Source organism: Haliotis cracherodii, unplaced genomic scaffold (assembly GCF_022045235.1).
Source record: "Haliotis cracherodii isolate W230 unplaced genomic scaffold, xgHalCrac1.p SCAF_13, whole genome shotgun sequence".
NCBI classification, from domain to species: domain Eukaryota; kingdom Metazoa; phylum Mollusca; class Gastropoda; order Lepetellida; family Haliotidae; genus Haliotis; species Haliotis cracherodii.
In genome coordinates, this window is record NW_027266268.1 from 33,563,869 (window position 1) to 33,581,865 (window position 17,997).

General features: G+C 41.6%; 1 protein-coding gene across 1 annotated transcript; it reads right to left on the bottom strand.

The window, feature by feature from the left end:
• Positions 1 to 5,256: 5,256 nt before the first annotated feature.
• Positions 5,257 to 17,291, bottom strand: LOC139459209 (uncharacterized). The gene is made up of 8 exons (XM_071240662.1): positions 17,193 to 17,291; positions 16,131 to 16,222; positions 13,845 to 13,916; positions 12,868 to 13,000; positions 10,410 to 10,507; positions 9,424 to 9,495; positions 5,911 to 6,037; positions 5,257 to 5,443 (listed from the first exon to the last, which is right to left on the bottom strand). Exons 1-8 carry the CDS (start codon positions 17,233 to 17,235, stop codon positions 5,415 to 5,417), a joined length of 666 nt encoding a protein of 221 aa, XP_071096763.1. The 5' UTR covers positions 17,236 to 17,291; the 3' UTR covers positions 5,257 to 5,414.
• Between the last annotated feature and the right edge of the window lie 706 nt (positions 17,292 to 17,997).

Here is a 17,997-nt window from a genome sequence, read left to right on the forward strand (position 1 = left end):
AAAACAACAAACCAACCAACCGACCAATTGCGTGGATAGATGCTCATGATATCAATCACTGGATTGTCTGGTCCAGACTCGATCATTTACAGACCGCCGTCATATAGCTGGAATATTGCTGAGTGTGGCGTTAACCATCAAACAAACAAACCAATCCATCTGATGCTGTAGAAGAGAACAACAGAGATGTACGAAGGCCAAAAATGTCTTGTGGGAGGAGCCTGTAATATACAGAAACCGGGTAAAACCGGTAGTATTAACAAAAGAATTATGACTGGTTGACTTTAAACATTTTCGCCTCTGAAACCACAGGAGCAGTGAGACGGCCATTACATATGTCTATTACCACGAATGATAACATCCCAGTGTGTCAGTGCATGTAGGGATCAACAATAATATTCCGTTTTTCGCGATATCTTTTATTTGACCTTTATTTGACCTTTGCACATGGACCATGCACTTAAAGGCTCTCAAAAGCATGTCCTCTCACTGTAGACATCATCTACTCAGACACCACTGGACCAATGATGCTGGAACTTTACAAGCTTGTTTCCACACATAATAAAACCGGATAAGGTTCGAATCTGATTTTGAATATGAAAACCAAGGCAGCCATTTCAACGGCAAGTCTTACGGCAAGTATGGGTTGCTGAAGACCTATTCTACCCAAGCGTCTTCACGGGCCTCGACTCTATCAGGAGCATTCACTGACCTGCAATGCCCTTCATATAATTGAGGGGCGGTCGGGTAGCCTAGTGGTTAAAGCGTTCGCTCGTCACGCCGAAGACCCGGGTTCGATTCCCGACATGGGTACAATATGTGAAGCCCATTTCTGGTGTCCCCCGCCGTGATATTGCTGGAATTTTGCTAAAAGCGGCGTAAAACCATACTCACTCACTCACTCACTCATATAATTGAATACAAGAATTGCGCTCCTTCTTTAGTTGTTGTTTTAATTTGCTTATTTGATGAAATCAAAAACCGTCAACAGTATCCAACTGTATACTTTGTCAAGTGCAGGGTAGAACCCCATAATATAATTATTTAGTCTTTAAATGGGTCACTGGCAATGTCTTGAGACTATACAACAATCATATTAGCTGCATATAATAGGGCATAACTATCTTAGTGAGTGAAATTACCACTTAGTTAATCAAAACCACGACCACCTCAAGGCTTGCAAAGATCTCTCCTCCTAGTTGTACAACAATACTACGATGGTTTTAAACCACTGAAGTGGTAGTTAATCTTCTGGAGCATCCCCAAGCAAGACTTCAAACTAAAGTGTAGAGCCTCGAGGTATAGTCTTCAAGTTATTTAATACATCATTGAATTCAATAACCAAATTTAAGCTAATATCTTTGAAAGCTGGACGACTCATTAACATACGACACACAGTTTCGTTTTGATAAGTATAATATCACCATTCATTATCTTAGTTAAATGGTGTACCGTACGTCATCACATGTGGTTTATCAAGTCCTTCTATGTCTACAAGATCAGAAAGTGCAAATGTATTACAGTGTCTAAAGTGATACGTTCCAGGACCCAAAGTATCAACAGAATCGACACAATCAAATACCCTGTACACAGGTCGATGTTTTATATATAATACAGAAACTTTGAGTTCTGTAATAATATCCTGTCTTAACCTAATATACTGTATTGATGATCTGTTCTACCACTACTGTATTTTTCATCTTTAACTGGAATAGTCCTTAATAGAGTTGAGGGATTTTCACATTGAATATTATCTGCTGTACTAATCAAGATGGATGCACAGCTCTTAATGGAGAACTTTATTGGGTAACTTAGGTCCACTCGCTGTTGTGTTTGGCGTCACTGTGTATTTGCTTAGTCCCTAAGTTTTTTATTTTTTTCCCCACTGTTTAAAATAAAATCAGTGTCTCATTTGACTCATTTAGTGTGATACTAGCCCCATAAGGCTTAAAAAATGGAGTCTGTACCATAATATCCGCCAGGTGTTCTTTACCTGTTAATAACTTATCATTACATTGCACAACACTTACATTGGTCCACTGGTGTAATATGCTATATCACAGGGAGCAACTTCAAATTGTTCCATTGAGGTATTTACAGCATGAAGAAGTCCAATAGACTGTCCATTTGTTAGTTTGACTTCTACTGATGATAACACGGAGATTGTTCAGAACATAAGCTCTACAATTGTAAAGAGAAAATCATGATTAAAGTTAGTGGTAATGAGGTATTGAATATTGAAGACAGTTATGCATTCTTCTGTTATATTGATATCTGGAGAACAGCGAAAGAAGGGGAAAACTTACATTATGAAGGTATTGACACTAGCTCTTATCAGAATCCAACGAGGCTGCGTGTAGGTTCTCAAACAACCACAGAGGATAAGGCTATCGCTGATGCATTGGGTAACCAACAGAGTAATCAAAGCCACTGATAACACAGAAACTAGCTATCCCATTGACAATATCTCACTGGAGTAAGATGCGGTAATAGATCCCGATTGTGCAAGACAAATTCGTAACCAGTATACTGGAAGTGTAGCTATCTTATATGATTGTGTGCTTCATTTGAATTGTTTCAATTTCTTTATGAATATACAGTCCCAATATATTTCTGAATCATAAAGTTAAACAGGACTAATTTTCTTCTTTCAGTGGCATTTAGAAGTTGGTGTGATGAAGTAAGAAGAGTTCTATGGATGAACAACTTCTTTATTACAATTAGTGCGACGTTTCGGTGTAGATCCTAACACCTTTATCAAGAAAGTGGTGATCCTAACACCTTTATCAAGCAAGTGATAAAGGTGTTAGGATCTAAACCGAAACGTCGCACTAATTGTAATAAAGACGTTGTTCATCCATAGAACTCGTCTTACTTCAGGACTAATTTTGCCATATTTTTTAAAACGTAGATCATATGGGAGTGGCTTAAGCATGTAAAACTATTTGAATGCACCAGAAATAATCTTCTTCACTTGTATAGCAGTGTTACCAACGTGTTAATACCATGATACGGATCTTAGTATTAGAACACCTTAATATTTAAAGAATGGAGCAGTTTCAAGCTGAGAGCCAGCCAGTGTGTGTTTCAATATGGCATTCGTGTTTTAATTCGGACTGGAATTCTGTGAGTAGTGTTTAAAGACACTATTTCTGTCATTATTCTGTAGCAACTGCATGTTTGGAAGCGTCGACCAAAACAATACCTGGCCGCGAAAATTGAAGAGTTAGTCCCTTTACATGGGATTCTGCCCTCAAGTCGCATTTACCTTGGGCATGTTGGGCTTGGTAATGCCTGTAGAATCACTGTGCAGATGGCCATTGACATTTCCAATATTACAAGACACATGATGGACATCGTATACGGGTGACAAACATCTTACAGTTTGCCAACACAGTTCAATACACATTTTCGGACCAAACGGACTTCGTACATCTCTGTTGTTCTCTAGAGCATCAGATGGGTAAATGGAAGCTTCCACAAGAGCAACCAGCCAGACATAAGTTGCGATCATTCTGCTCCTGAGTTCAAGTAGCATCTGCCCATCCTCTAAATGTCTTTATTCCGACTGAAATTGACAAGCGCGTTCGCCATGGGACAATACTGGAAGTTCTTTGATAAATGACTCTCTTTGTGAAGATGATTAATGCCCGTTGGACATACAAGATATTGGCAGGATAATTGGATCATGAATATTTGATTGCAACACAAAATGCCCCCGTGTTAGCATAGGTCTCATTAATTGGCTAATCGTCTAATTGGACTAACACGTATCGCATTTAGCCTGTCTTTAAAATGCTATATTTCAATTTGACACCCCATGGGAATTCCTGGTTAGAAAGATTCCCCAACAAACTGTCTAAGAGGCGATGCATAATGTGATAAGTCTCCGTGATTTGTTTGATAAAGTGTCATCGTACTTAGAAACACATATATAACTGTGATATGCCCGACACAATGATAATAATAACTCACTCACTCGATACAATGTGACAGTTCAAGACGAAACGTCCATTGTCTCTACCACAGAGACAAAGGAAGCATTCAATCATGTCTATTAATATCACGACATCTCGCCATGTCATTTACACAAGTAACAACACACGGCACATGGGACATATGATAGCTGGGACATTTGTCGGGAGTCGGCCAAGTTGTTTTTAGATGTAGACCGAACCCTAGAGATGATCATATCAAGTTTGGTCTTTCATGTGATTTATGAATCTATATTCACGGGCGGTTTCTATCCCAATAATAGTTTCCCTGATGATTGAACTTGTGTCGCGAGAGAAAACATGTATCAATTTAGCATCTCTTTCAAATACTGCAGTTGAATATGACACCCTGTGGGAATTCCGGGTTACAACTAGTACCCAGCAAACTGTACCGAGAGTCGATACATCTGGTGGCTTGATTGATTGCCCCTCATCGTTCCCGACGGCGTGGATCGTTGCTCATAATATCAATCACTGGATTGTATGGTCCAAACTCGATTATTTACATTGTTTGTTTGTTTGTTTTTTGTTGTTGTTGTTTAACGCCACACTCAGCAATATTCCAGCTAAATAATCGAATCTGGACTAAACAATCCAGTGATTGATATCATGAGCATCGTTCCAAACAATTGGGATGCTAAGACATGCATCAAACAAGTCAGCGAGCCTGACCACCCCATCCCGTTAGTCGCCTCTTACGACAAGCATAGTCGCTTTTAACGGCCAGCATGGGTTGCTGAAGACCTATTCTAACCCGGGTCTTCACGGGTCCGATTATTTACAGGTCTCGGTCATATGGCTCTACAAAGCGTTATAAGAAATATTCATGATTGGTTTATAAGTTATGGTCATGAACAGGACCAAACCCTCATTTGAAGATTGGTCCTAACAACCTACCATTTGCTATACGTCCCCGTGGTCCTAAGTATGGTGACATAACTGCTGTTGCTGTCGATGTATTGTGATTGACATTGTAAGCATGAGGATTCCGCGTAAAAATATTGTTTCCCAACAACCTATGTTGTTCGTAAGAGAGATTTAAATAGGTTGGGTGACTCGGTTGATTGCTTGTCATCGTATCCCATTTGCGTGGATCGATGCTCATGATGTCAATCATTGGATTGTCTCATCCAGACTTGATTATTTGCAGACCGTCGTCATATAGTGAGAATATTGCAGAGTGTGGTTTAGAGCAACACACAGGCAAACACCTGATGAGCAACGTTCGATGACACTTTTACACAACTAAAGACATCACAGAGACTGGCCATCAGGTCATTTAATCGTCTTTTACTACAGGAATATGTTGCTGGAGATCCGGCGTAAAGTGTTGCACAACAGTAGACCACGGATAATGTTTATTGAACACATTTCCAGAGACGACATCCTACGGGTGAAGTGACCTCTATCTACAGCCAGCTATCGTCTTCCAGCCACAAATGCATTTGCTGAAAATAAACAACTTCATAAGCCACTCACCAAGATGACATTAAATGTAATGAAATCGTATCTAGAAGTATATCTGATATATGTTTTAATAATGAAATGGGTACCCGGTAGGATGGAACGTTTAAATGAATGCAAACGTTTTAGTGCCAGTTAGTGAGTGAGTATGGTTTTACGCCGCTGGTAGTAATTTTCCAGTAACATCACGGCGGGGAACACCAGAAATGGGCTTTACAAATTGTGCCCATATGGGGAATCGAACCCGGGTCCTCGGCGTGACGAGCCAACGCTTTTACCACAAGGCTACCCCAGTGAATGAGTGAGGGGATGTTATTGTTTCACACCACAGTCACATATAATTCAGCTCTGTCACATCTACACCTCAACAAACGGCAAGAACAGAGCCTTGATTTGAACTAGAGGTTGAAAGCATGAACACGTGCAACGAGGTCAAACAGAGAATACTCACTGATATTTTGACAGGGGGTAAGGTTGCAGTGGTCGGTGTCGCAGCAGGCGTTACATAAGTGGTTGACGCCGGTGTCTCGTCCTGCCTGTTGGTTGTTTTTCATTGCAGAGCTCAAGGCGTCACAGACCTGTTGAACAACAAATAACACTCAAACCATCTATCAAGTTGGAGCAGGGGCAGATACCTCGTCCAGTGAGTGTCACTATTTGGTCAGGTGGAGTTTGCTGATGAAGTACTGTAAACTATACCGTTTACAGAGGCGTCAAACTTGTATACGAGCTACACAATCACTTGATTTTCTGGCCCAGACTCGATTATTTACATTGTTTGTTTTGGTGTTGTTTAACGCCACACTCAGCTATATTCCAGCTAATTGACGGCGGTTTGTAAATAATCGAATCTGGACCAGACAATCCAGTGATTGATATCATGAGCATCGATTCACCCAATTGGGATGCGATGACATGCATCAACCAAATCAGCGAGCCTGACCATCCGATCCCGTTAGTCGCCTCCTACGACAAGCATAGTCGCTTTTTACGGCAATCATGGGTTGCTGAAGACCTATTTTATCCCGGGTCTTCACGGGTCCGATTATTTGCATGCGAATGGTTGTGTGAGTGCGATCTGTAGTGTATAGTTGATGGAACTTGAGTATTTGCCTGTGCACTGAGGAAAATAGAGAACGTGTGCCATTACTTACCGCGAGGGCAGAATACACCCATCTTTCTGGTATCGTCACTAATTGATAGTTATTCATAAACACATGTGCATGATATAGTTGGAGACGAATTTCTTATCAATATGGGGGCGGTCGGGTAGCCTAGTGATTGAAGCGTTAGCTCGCCACGCCGAAGACCCGGGTTCTATTCCCGACATGGGTACAATGTGTGAAACCCATTTCTGGCGTCCCTCGCCGTGATATTATTGGAATATTGCTAAAAGCGGCGTAAAAGCATACTCACTCACTCTTATCAATATGGAAATGATTTTGTCCCTTTTCATTATCGGGACACAAACGTACCTTCAGGGGAAAATGTCATGGTTCTATTTAACTCAAACTAGGCCTACGTCATGGGGAAGTCCATGTTCGATGGTTATGTTTTACCACTAGTAGGAGGGACGAAAAACAGATTACACTTTACATTTCTCCGAAATATGAATGTACTATATTTGGACGTCATGCAATACTTGAGTCAAAGATGGCGCTCTAAAACACCAAAGCGTGGATTGTAAGAGGCTCATGCGAATGACACAACCCGTAGACTGATATATGTTTTAAAATGGTAGAGTATTACAAGAGACTATTTTGTTATGCCAACATCAAAATCATGAGCTTAAAGGGATGAGTAGGACAGTCGGATACTAGGGGTAAAAGCTAATGTTTCATTAGAGGTCACTGAACCAAACAATTATGGAATAGATATTTCAGTTTTTATGCCTCCTCGTTTCTCATTTGATTGTTATGCATGTTGAGCACCTTGTTTTATTTAATTACAGCCATCTGTGACATTATAAAGTGGTATTTAGGTAGATATAACACTAATCTGTAGATGTGAATCCATTTGATGATACTTCTGTAAGGTTTAAGTTGATTTTGACAGCCCGGGCCAAGTCGGACCGAACACTTCTGACTTGGATTTTCTTAAGAAAATACAGTAAAAATGCTTCACTTTGAGCCCCTTGTTTTCTTTAAATACGATGTACCGTGACATTATAAAGTGGTGTATACGTAGATATAATACTAATCAATAGATGTAACCACATTTGAAGATACATCTGTGTGTTTAAAGTTGATTTTGACCGCCCGGGCCAAGTGGGACCCAACACAAGCCAAACACTTCTGATAGAGACTATGTTGAGAATGTAGAGGGAAAAGGGCTTCACTTTGAGCACCTTGTTTTCTTTAATTACAGCCATCTGTGACATTATAAAGTGGTATTTAGGTAGATATAATACTAATCTATAGACGTGAATCCATTTGATGATACATCTGTGAGGTTTAAGTTGATTTTGACAGCCCGGGCCAAGTCGGACCGAACATTTCTGACTTGGATTTTCTTAAGAAAATAAGTAAAAATGCCTCACTGTAACGGCGCAGATTTCTTTAAATGCGATACACCTGGACATTATAAAGTGGTGTATAGGTAGATAGAACACTAATCTATAGATGTAAACACATTTGAAGATAAATCTGTGTGTTTAAAGTTGATTTTGACCGCCCGGGCCAAGTGGGACCCAACACAAGCCAAACAATTCTGATAGAGAGACTGTAGAGGGAAAAGGGCTCCACTTTTGAGCACCGTGTTTGCTACTGCAATATGAAACACCAAAGTGTTATTTAGGTAGGTATAATATTAGTCTATAGATGTAAAGTATGTGATGTCATTTTAGAAGCGATTTGACAGTTATTAACACGTGTCGTGTCAGTCCTATGACATTCGCGAATATCCACTTGCAGAATACATCCTGTGTTGGTTTAACATGAAGTAGTAAAGGTTAATTAGGGATGCCAAACACGTTAATTAATGAAAGAAGAGTAGTCAAAACACTGTCATTTCGAATTCCTGCCCAGGATATCACGCCCCTGCACGCTAAGGTCGGTGAGAAACCTTCTCATCAAAGTAAAGACACAATCAAGACACTGACTTTTCGGGATGGACTCTCGGTATGTAGCTATAATTATCAGTTTATTACATTGCTGAAGATGCATTTTGATTCAAACTCAATTAAATGAGCAAAACTATACGTTTCTGGACAATTGAGATCTGTCTAGATATGCATGTTTCGTTTTATTATTCTGCAATCCATTTTTAGTATTACCCGCTGGCCCGGCCCGACCCGACTTTTCTTGGCCCGACTTTTAGGCGGTCCCTGTTACTCATATTTCACGGGCACGTTTAATTGTTATACACCGTTGTGTATTTCATTTACGGCCCTGCGCACGTTATTTACCCAAATGTTCCTATATTTCATTATCTTTTTATTGTCTATTATTTGTGCAACATTCCTGCCTATACCAATCGAACAGCAAAACTTGGTACGTATTAAGTGTACATTTGAAACCTGTAATAATGTTGTGTGTGGTGGAGTAATGATCTTTATCGGCTATAAGCAAACACTGCTAGGTCTCAGTGGTATGTTAATAATGACTTCTTCTGGCATATATTGTGTACATGTATCAAAATTGATATACACCATATATGCGGTACTTAGTGCAGTGGTCACGGAGTGGACCTTTCTACGCAGATGTCGGAACATGAATATTGGGTCATCCATACACTTAATAATCAGAGTTAGGTCATACACTCTGGGACATTCATGTTTTTGTTTGTTGCTTAGCACCACACTCAGCAATGTTCCAGCTGTAGGCGGCCGTCTGTAAATAATTGAGTCTGGAGTAAATGTCCTTTGTGAATCAGTTGTAAACAACCAGATCATTGTTGTTACACAGTTGTAAATCAAGAAATGTCCTCAGTCCTTCAACATGGCCTTTATGGCGTCGACACTTACCACTTTTCGCTGACACCCAAGATTTATACGGAATTCGCCATTATCGTTCAAGTACTCCTCACTAAAACAGACCTGAAAATGAACACATCTTCATGTAATTTACATTCATTGGCGTTCAAAGCAATTGCTGTTTGTTGTAAATGAGAGTAAATGATTTTACGAAATGGTCACACACATCACGGGCGTTCTGAGCTTTCCGTCCGAAAATCATTTATCATTTAAAAAATAATAATGACGGCCAAATGTTGGAGTATGTGTTGATATAAACGCCACTTTGCACACTATTCGAGTTAAATCTCGGGATCAATGTTTAAGGGATGTGGCGCCAGTAACCCTCCATTTGTTTTTTTTCCGTTCGTTATCTTCAGAACACAAAATTCGATTCGCCTGCTTCAATTCACATAAGGAAGAGAGTATGAGGAACACAACGTTTCGGAGTACAATGTCGGATTAACGGGACTAAATAGCGCTGAATCAATAGGTTCCCATCATTTCTGTCGGATAAAGCCGAGTGTCGGATTAACGAGTGTCGGATTAACGAGACTTGACTGTATATGCTTACTCATTCATCAGGTGAATTACCCCGGCCTCCCGTTTGTCCAGTGTCCATTACCTATTACTTATCTATGATACTGGCTTCCATACTATCAGTACCATCGAATTCAGTACCTTTCTACCCTTTATTTATTTTCCACCTTTTGTAACTTATTATTTTGTTGTCCTTACATGTACATAAATATGCTCTCTGCCTCATGGCATACATTCACCTGATGAAGTAAGTAAGCACATACTCCGAAAGGTTATGTTTCTCATAATAAAGAAGTTTTTGTTACTACATTACGAATGTACGAGACAGAAATTAGATATTTTTGGCGATCTTCACTGAATATGTTTGCGTCAAACGTCTTCATGACGCCATCGCTTAACTGTATCCTAGCACCCGTAAGGTCACTTTTCACCCTGTGGGTCACATATTTGCACCATACCTGGTCAGGTTCACAGGTTTCCAGGAACTCACACTGTGTGGGTTTCGTCAAGTCATTACACTTGTAGCACTGTTTTTGTGTTGAAGGCGGGGGAGTAGCTGAAACATGATAAATACTCACTGAAAAGAGTAAGGGAACCACTTACGTCAATACGTTGCCCGAATGTTTGCCTGGGCCCCGTGCCTCAAAGCGATCTTAGCGCTAAGTCGATCGTAACTCCCATTCTTTATCACTGACTTACGACAATCATAGCGCTTAGATCGCTTTGTGGAACGGGGCCCTGATCAGTAAGTGTAAATTCCCAGCTTGGGGTAGCTCTTCAGGCGGAATGACGGGCGATACCAAGACAACAATACGCAAGTTAATACAATATTCCTTCAAGGTGTTCTTGCATGTATCGCCTAACATGATTCACTCACAAGATATTGATCTATACGCCGGAAAATTATTTTACGGACATTGATCACTACACCTTCACATTTGTTTCATCAGGGGCCACTTGCACAAAGCGATCTTAGCGCTAAGACTATTGTAAGCTTATGTTAAAGTATGGGAGTTACGTTTTGTGCAAGTGGGCCCAGGTCCCTTGTTTTGTGCCGTATATTATATGAGTCTGCAAGTGTCTCTGCCGTTCTTTATTTCCCCTATAAAGTCACTGATTAATATTCGGTGGGGTGGGCCAGTGGGTAAAGCGTTCTCTCGTCACGCCGAAGACCAGGGTTTAATTTCCTATGTCAGTAAAATGTATGAAACCCCTTCTTGTCAGGCTGGAAAATTGCTAAAAGCGGCGTAAACTGTAAAATCACTGAGTTGTACCTCATCGTCGATAATTCACTAGATTGTATACACTAGGTTCATCCATTACCCGTAAAAATGGACACATCCCGGAGCAGGCAACTTTCAGGTTAATTAAATATACAAGCGAAAATCGAGTGGGAATCATGGGAAATCTAAATCAGGGTCGATGGTACGATTACGCCTGTTTATAAAAAAACATCTGTTTAGGAATCACTTTTGTTAAATACTAGTGATGGCACGTGATGTGTGCACCTGTAAAATAGGTCAAAATAGGAAATTACATCGGATATCACTTTTGTTACTGATGCGTCAAATTTGGAAATGTCCTCCACATATCTATCATAAAACATTTAAAAAGTTGGCTTTGAATGTTGTAACCCTGATCAAAGTTTAAGCAACAGTCGTATGACGCACTTTGATATCTTCGTAGAACAAGGAGCAACGAATTAAGACACGACAGAGCGAGAGTGAGACACGCCAGTGCTCAGACCAAGGAGAGTACAGATTATATCGGCAATATTTCTCGTGTAACACCTTGCACTCACTCCTTACGAGGGGCGGTCGGGTAGCCTTGTGGTTAAAGCGTTCGCTCGTCACGCGAAAGACCCGGGTTCGAATCCCGACATGGGTACAATGTGTGAAGCCCATTTCTGGTGTCCCCTGCCGTGATTTTGCTGGAATATTGCTAAAAGGCAGCGTAAAACCAAACTCACTCACTCACTCCTTCACGCATTGCTTCAATGTCAGCCAGCGGTAGGGTTCGCATAAAGTTCATGCAGGGAGTTGGGCTCATTTGAATGAGTTACACACGGCCTCACTTCATTAACTGACTAAAAATAAACATACGTCACTATTCACCGCAATGCTGACTTGTGTATTCACGGGTGACGCAAGAACGTCTCCCTTTGCCTCGAAAATGATCATTTAAAAATACTGCTCCTTTGGACGTTTAACCCACTTTCAGAACTTTATCTTTTGATAACACCTACAGTAAACTACGGTTATAACGAACTCAAAGGGACCACAAGTCTTAATTCGTTATAACCATAGTTCATTATAAGCATATATACAGCACATTTACAGCAAATGGCCGGGACCCCAAAAACTGTTCGTTATAAGCGTGTTCGTTATAAACGCAGTTTACTGTACTTCTAAATACTCAAGTTGCCCCCCGTTTCAAGTTTGTTCCTTCCTTTCTGACACTCTTCTTATTCAAGAAGATAAAGGGCGGTGAGGTAGCCTCGTGGTTAAAGCGCACGCTCGTAACACCGAAGGCCCGCGTTCGATTCCCAATATAGGTTACAATGTGTGGAGCCCATTTTTAAAGTTCCCCGTCGTGATATATTGGAATATTGCTGAACGCGGCGTAAATTCAAACTCACTCACTCAATGAAGATTATGACATGTAAGTGTGAGTGAGTGAGTTGAGTATGGTTTTACGCCGCTTTTAGCAATATTCCAGCAATATCACGACGGGGGACACCAGAAATGGGCTTCACACATTGTACCCATGTCGGGAATCGAACCCGGGTCTTCGGCGTGACGAGCGAACGCTTTAACCACTAGGCTACCCGACCGCCCCATGACATGTAAGTAATACTCGCGAAGTGTTAGATGGACGGTTAGAAGCAGTGGCAACCCAGCACAATGTGTGGCCTACCATCAGCACAGAGGTCCTTGTTGCAGTAGTCCGCATCACAACACTTGGTACAGAGGTGGATCAGGCGCCGTTTGTCTCGGGTTATCTCTCTTGGGAGAGCGCGTTTTCCGAATTGATTCAGAATTTGGCACACCTTTGAAAGAAAAACAGCTCGTAAACAATAATAAAGATATTCCCAGATCCCACCAGACAAGTAACGCGAAGTATGTACATATCTGACAAGATGGGGACTTTGTAACGGCCGACGTGATGGAATAGTGCTCAGTGCGGAGTAAACAACATTCATTCACTCACTAATGCTGTTTCACGTTACCATCGTATTTTACATCACACACATGGAAACTTCAGTTGAATACAAGAACATCTTCATTTCACTATCTGTAAACACACATCGGGGTCGCACAATGGACTCCTTCGATATTTCATATGATTAGAGAAAGGGTGAACTGTCTACTTTCCGCTAACAACTCAAAACCTATTTTAGACTTACTGTCAACAAATTGCTTCTTATTGTTCGCGCTTTGAGCGTGCACTATGCCTGGATACATGCGCCAAACAGATGGACATCGTCATCATCATCATCATCATCATCATCATCCCCTGGACACGCCAGAAACCTATGATTGTGGGTTCGAATCCCGGTTCGCCCTGATTATGTTTCTAGGTTTGTCAGCACCATACCCTGATCGTGGGTTTCACCGAAGTGGTAAACGTCTGAGACCTGCATCCCTTCGGGCTTTCCTCCCACATTAAGCTGACACGACGTGATATAACGGGAATACTGTTAAAAGCGGCTTTAAACCCAACTCACTCACTCATCATCATCATCATCATCATCATCATCATCATCATCATATTATTATTATTATTATTATTATTATTATTAAAACAATTGTCGCTTTAATTCTGGGTACATAAAGGTACAGCTGTCACGCGACTACTGTTACATAATTGACATTGCATATGGTAATCCTCACCCTTCCAGGTCGGCACCCAAGGTTAAAGAACGTATGCCCTTCCTCGCTGATGTATTTGTCACTTATACATTGCTGGAATATAAAACAATATTCGCTCTTCATGATAGTTATTAAAAAATGTTACAAGAAAATGATAAGACATATTTCTTTTTATTTCTTCCTGCGAGCTCTTACACAAATGTATTCATTTCGAATCATTTTTTTCTAAAAAACATGTCGTGGCACTTATTTCCTTATCTTCTCAAATACACATCTGCTGTTTTGACACGTACTCAAATTCCAAAGTAACTGGAAATTTATTGAAATGTTTTTCCACACTGTGCTAACCAAGGCTAGTTCACTTGTCACAGTAGCATGTGGCGTTACCCATGTTATCATTACGGTCCCCACATTATAGGGTGACATGATCACGTGTCGGGGTAAGCTCATGTCTGTCTCACAGCAGGAGAGAGAGAAACAGAGAGAGAGAGAGAGAGAGAGAGAGAGAGAGAGGGAGAGAGAGAGAGAGAGAGGGAGAAAGAGAGAGATGGAGAAAGGGAGCGAGATAGAGAACAAAAGAGTTAGAGAGATTGGAGGGGAGATACAGAAAGAGGGAGACAGAGAAAGACTGAGGCAGAGCGACAGAGAGAAAAAAGTAGAGAGAGAGAGAGAGAGAGAGAGTGAGCGGGAGAGAGAACTAGAGAGAGAGAGCGAGATAGATAGAGAGAGGGGGAAATAGGGCGAGCGAGAGGGAGGAAAAAGGAGAGAGAACAAGAGAGACCGAGATAGATAGAGAGATGGGGAGGTAGAGAGAGGTAGATAGAGAGAGGGGGAAATAGAGAGGGTAGACAGAAGAAAGGCTGAGAGAGAGCTAGAAAGAGAGAGAGGGGGTACAGAGAGAAGGAGACAGAAAGTCTAAGGGCGAGCGAGGGGGAGGAAAAAGGAGAGAGAACGAGAGAGAGCGAGATAGATAGAGAGAGGGGGGAGGTAGAGAGAAGTAGACAGTGTAAAGGCTGACAGAGAGCGAGATAGACAGAGAGAGGGGGGAGGTACAGAGGGTAGACAGAGTAAAGGCTGACAGAGAGAGAGAGCGAGGTAGATAGAGAGAGAGGGGGGGGGAGGGGTAGAGAGAGGTAGACAGAGTAAAGGCTGACAGAGAGAGAGCGAGATAGATAGAGAGAGGGGGAAATAGAGAGGGTAGACAGAGTAAAGCCTGGCAGAGAGCGAAATAGACACAGAGAGAGAGAGGGGGGGGGGGGGGGGGTAGAGAGAGGTAGACAGAGTAAAGGCTGACAGAGAGAGAGCGAGATAGATAGAGAGAGGGGGAAATAGAGAAGGTAGATAGAGTAAAGGCTGACAGAGAGAGAGCGGGATAGATAGAGAGAGGGGGAAATAGAGAGGGTAGATAGAGTAAAGGCTGATAGAGAGAGAGAGCGGGATAGATAGAGAGAGGGGGAAATAGAGAGGGTAGACAGAGTAAAGCCTGGCAGAGAGCGACATAGACACAGAGAGGGGGGGGGGGGGGGGTAGAGAGAGGTAGACAGAGTAAAGGCTGACAGAGAGAGAGCGAGATAGATAGAGAGAGTGGGGGGGGTAGAGAGAGGTAGACAGAGTAAAGGCTGACAGAGAGAGAACGAGATAGATAGAGAGAGGGGGGAGGTAGAGAGGGTAGACAGAGTAAAGGCTGACAGAGAGAGAACGAGATAGATAGAGAGAGGGGGGGGGGGGTAGAGAGAGGTAGACAGAGTACAGGCTGACAGAGAGAGAGCGAGATGGATAGAAAGAGGGGGAGGTAGAGAGGGTAGACAGAGTACAGGCTGACAGAGAGAGAACGAGATAGATAGAGAGAGGGGGAAATAGAGAGGGTAGACAGAGTACAGGCTGACAGAGAGAGAGCGAGATAGATAGAGAGAGGGGGAAATAGAGAGGGTAGACAGAGTAAAGGCTAAGAGCGAGCGAGGGAACGAGAAAAAAGGAGAGAGGAGGTTCATAAAATGTCATCAGATACCTAACACAACACGTTTCACGACACAGAGACAGCTATTATCAGTGCAGTATTAACCCCATTCATAACGGCTTTAGTGCGGTAAATAGCATGTTAAAGGCGATTGGTACACAACCAATTGTATACGTTTCTTCCATTGGAAAAATGGTTCAAGGAGAGTATATGAACATTTACCATGATCTGAATGATAGAAAAAAACCATATTTATTTTATTATGAACTTCTGAAAACACAAGGCAATTAATGAACGTGCGACTAACACTAACAGCTTTATCTCATGGTCAAAGACCTTAACGAACTGACCTCTCCAGCGCTGCATGTGGCCACGTTCTCGCAGTCCTCAGGACGTTCACGTTCGTTACAGCTGTAGCAGTGACGTTGCCCATTGGCGTGAACTGACGTAGATGCGAGAAAGACGTAAATTTGTTTGTTTCTTGTTTACGCCGAAATCAGATGCGATCATTTTGTTGGACGAAGAGAATGTAAACTGTGAAATACATGTTTTGTCACGTTTCATTAACACTTATCTCTATGTGAACTGTCGTAGACGTGAGAAGACGTCGATTGGTTTATATCTCGTTTACCAGATAAATTCATTGTTTTTAAAGAAGTGAAAAGTGTGATGACTGTAAAATACTTGTTTTGTCACTTGCATCGCTACGATAACGTCACCTTGAGCTTGACGAACCAGTGACCAGAAACAATATTTCAGTTTTACATTGGCGTGCCGGCCCAATGAGAGGAGAAAGCCATATATGGTGCACGTCGGAGACGTTACCACTTCAAACTGCAGTCAGCAATATTACAGCTATATGACAGCTCATTCCGTGCTCCGATACACGCACTTCAACACCGAACCTGATCACCCGATGCAAGACCTGTGAAGATCCGGGGTAGAATAGGTCTTCAGCAACGCACGCTTGCCGTAAAAGGCAACTATGCAACTAACGGGATCGGGTGGTCAGTCTTGTTGACGTGGTTGATGCTTGTCATCGTATCCTAATTGCGTAGGCCGATGCTTGTGATGTCAAGTACTGGATTGTCTGGTCCAGACTCGAGTATTTACAGACCGCCGTCATACAGATGAAATATTGCTGAGTGCGGCATTAAACAACAAACAAACACACAAAGAAAGAAAGTTACTAGGGACCCCTTCTAGTCCAGAACCAGCGGGGTCAAGACTAATCGTCCACTTGGACGATAAGCACACTTTTCACATTATTAGCATGTCAAAACATTTGAGAATCTTACTGTGAACATTTCTTGTTTAGGGTAGAAATGTAATAGAAGACCTATGTATATTAATGCGATTCCTAAATTTTGGAGACCTTAGGAACAGCGATTTGTCATCTCTCTAATACTTACTCGTTAGTATGGAAATGACAATGAAAGCTACGAGACGAAGCATGTTGGCTGATCCTGTGTTGAGATGAGTATGTCAGCCAGTTGTATGGAATGGTGGAGGTGCGGCCATAGATAGGACATGTTTAATTTTAGAAAAATCTTCCCTAAATATGCTGGAACGAGATAAGAGATTAAATAATACATTTCTGTTTGGCTGAAAACGGCCAGGTGATACCGTAGTCTCAGTGTTGTAAAAGTACCATAAATAAAATTGGTAGAGTGACAAAACATTCAAAAGACACTATTTCATACGGGATGATAAAATCGAAGTTGATAAGGATAATCATTTTCGTTATAATATATTACAGCATCCCCCATTATATATACACATATCTTAGATAATTATAAAGGTTAGCAACTTTGATGACAAGACACTGCAACAAGCAATCCTGGGAAGGGGGTGAATAATGACTTCAAAGAGCTACAGTCATGTCTGAAGGCGCTGTATTTGGGACTCACCTGTACTCCTTAACAAACGTTTCAAATGGTCGTTGTTTTTAATTTAAATATATTCCTATTAAGCGTGGAGGACACACACACGTATACAACGCACACCACCAACTTCCAAGCAATGAATACTTGTGTCTCGGCGTTTTGGCTGTCTCCAAGTCGTCGCTTATAAAAACAGTAATTTAATAAAAAATAATAGTAATGCTGTACACTTTTCATTATCCTGCACGTGGCGCACGTGCAAGTTTGGAGGAGCTATCCAGAGTTGCCTACTCTGAATGGATATATCTTCAGCTGTGATATGAAAGACTGCAGT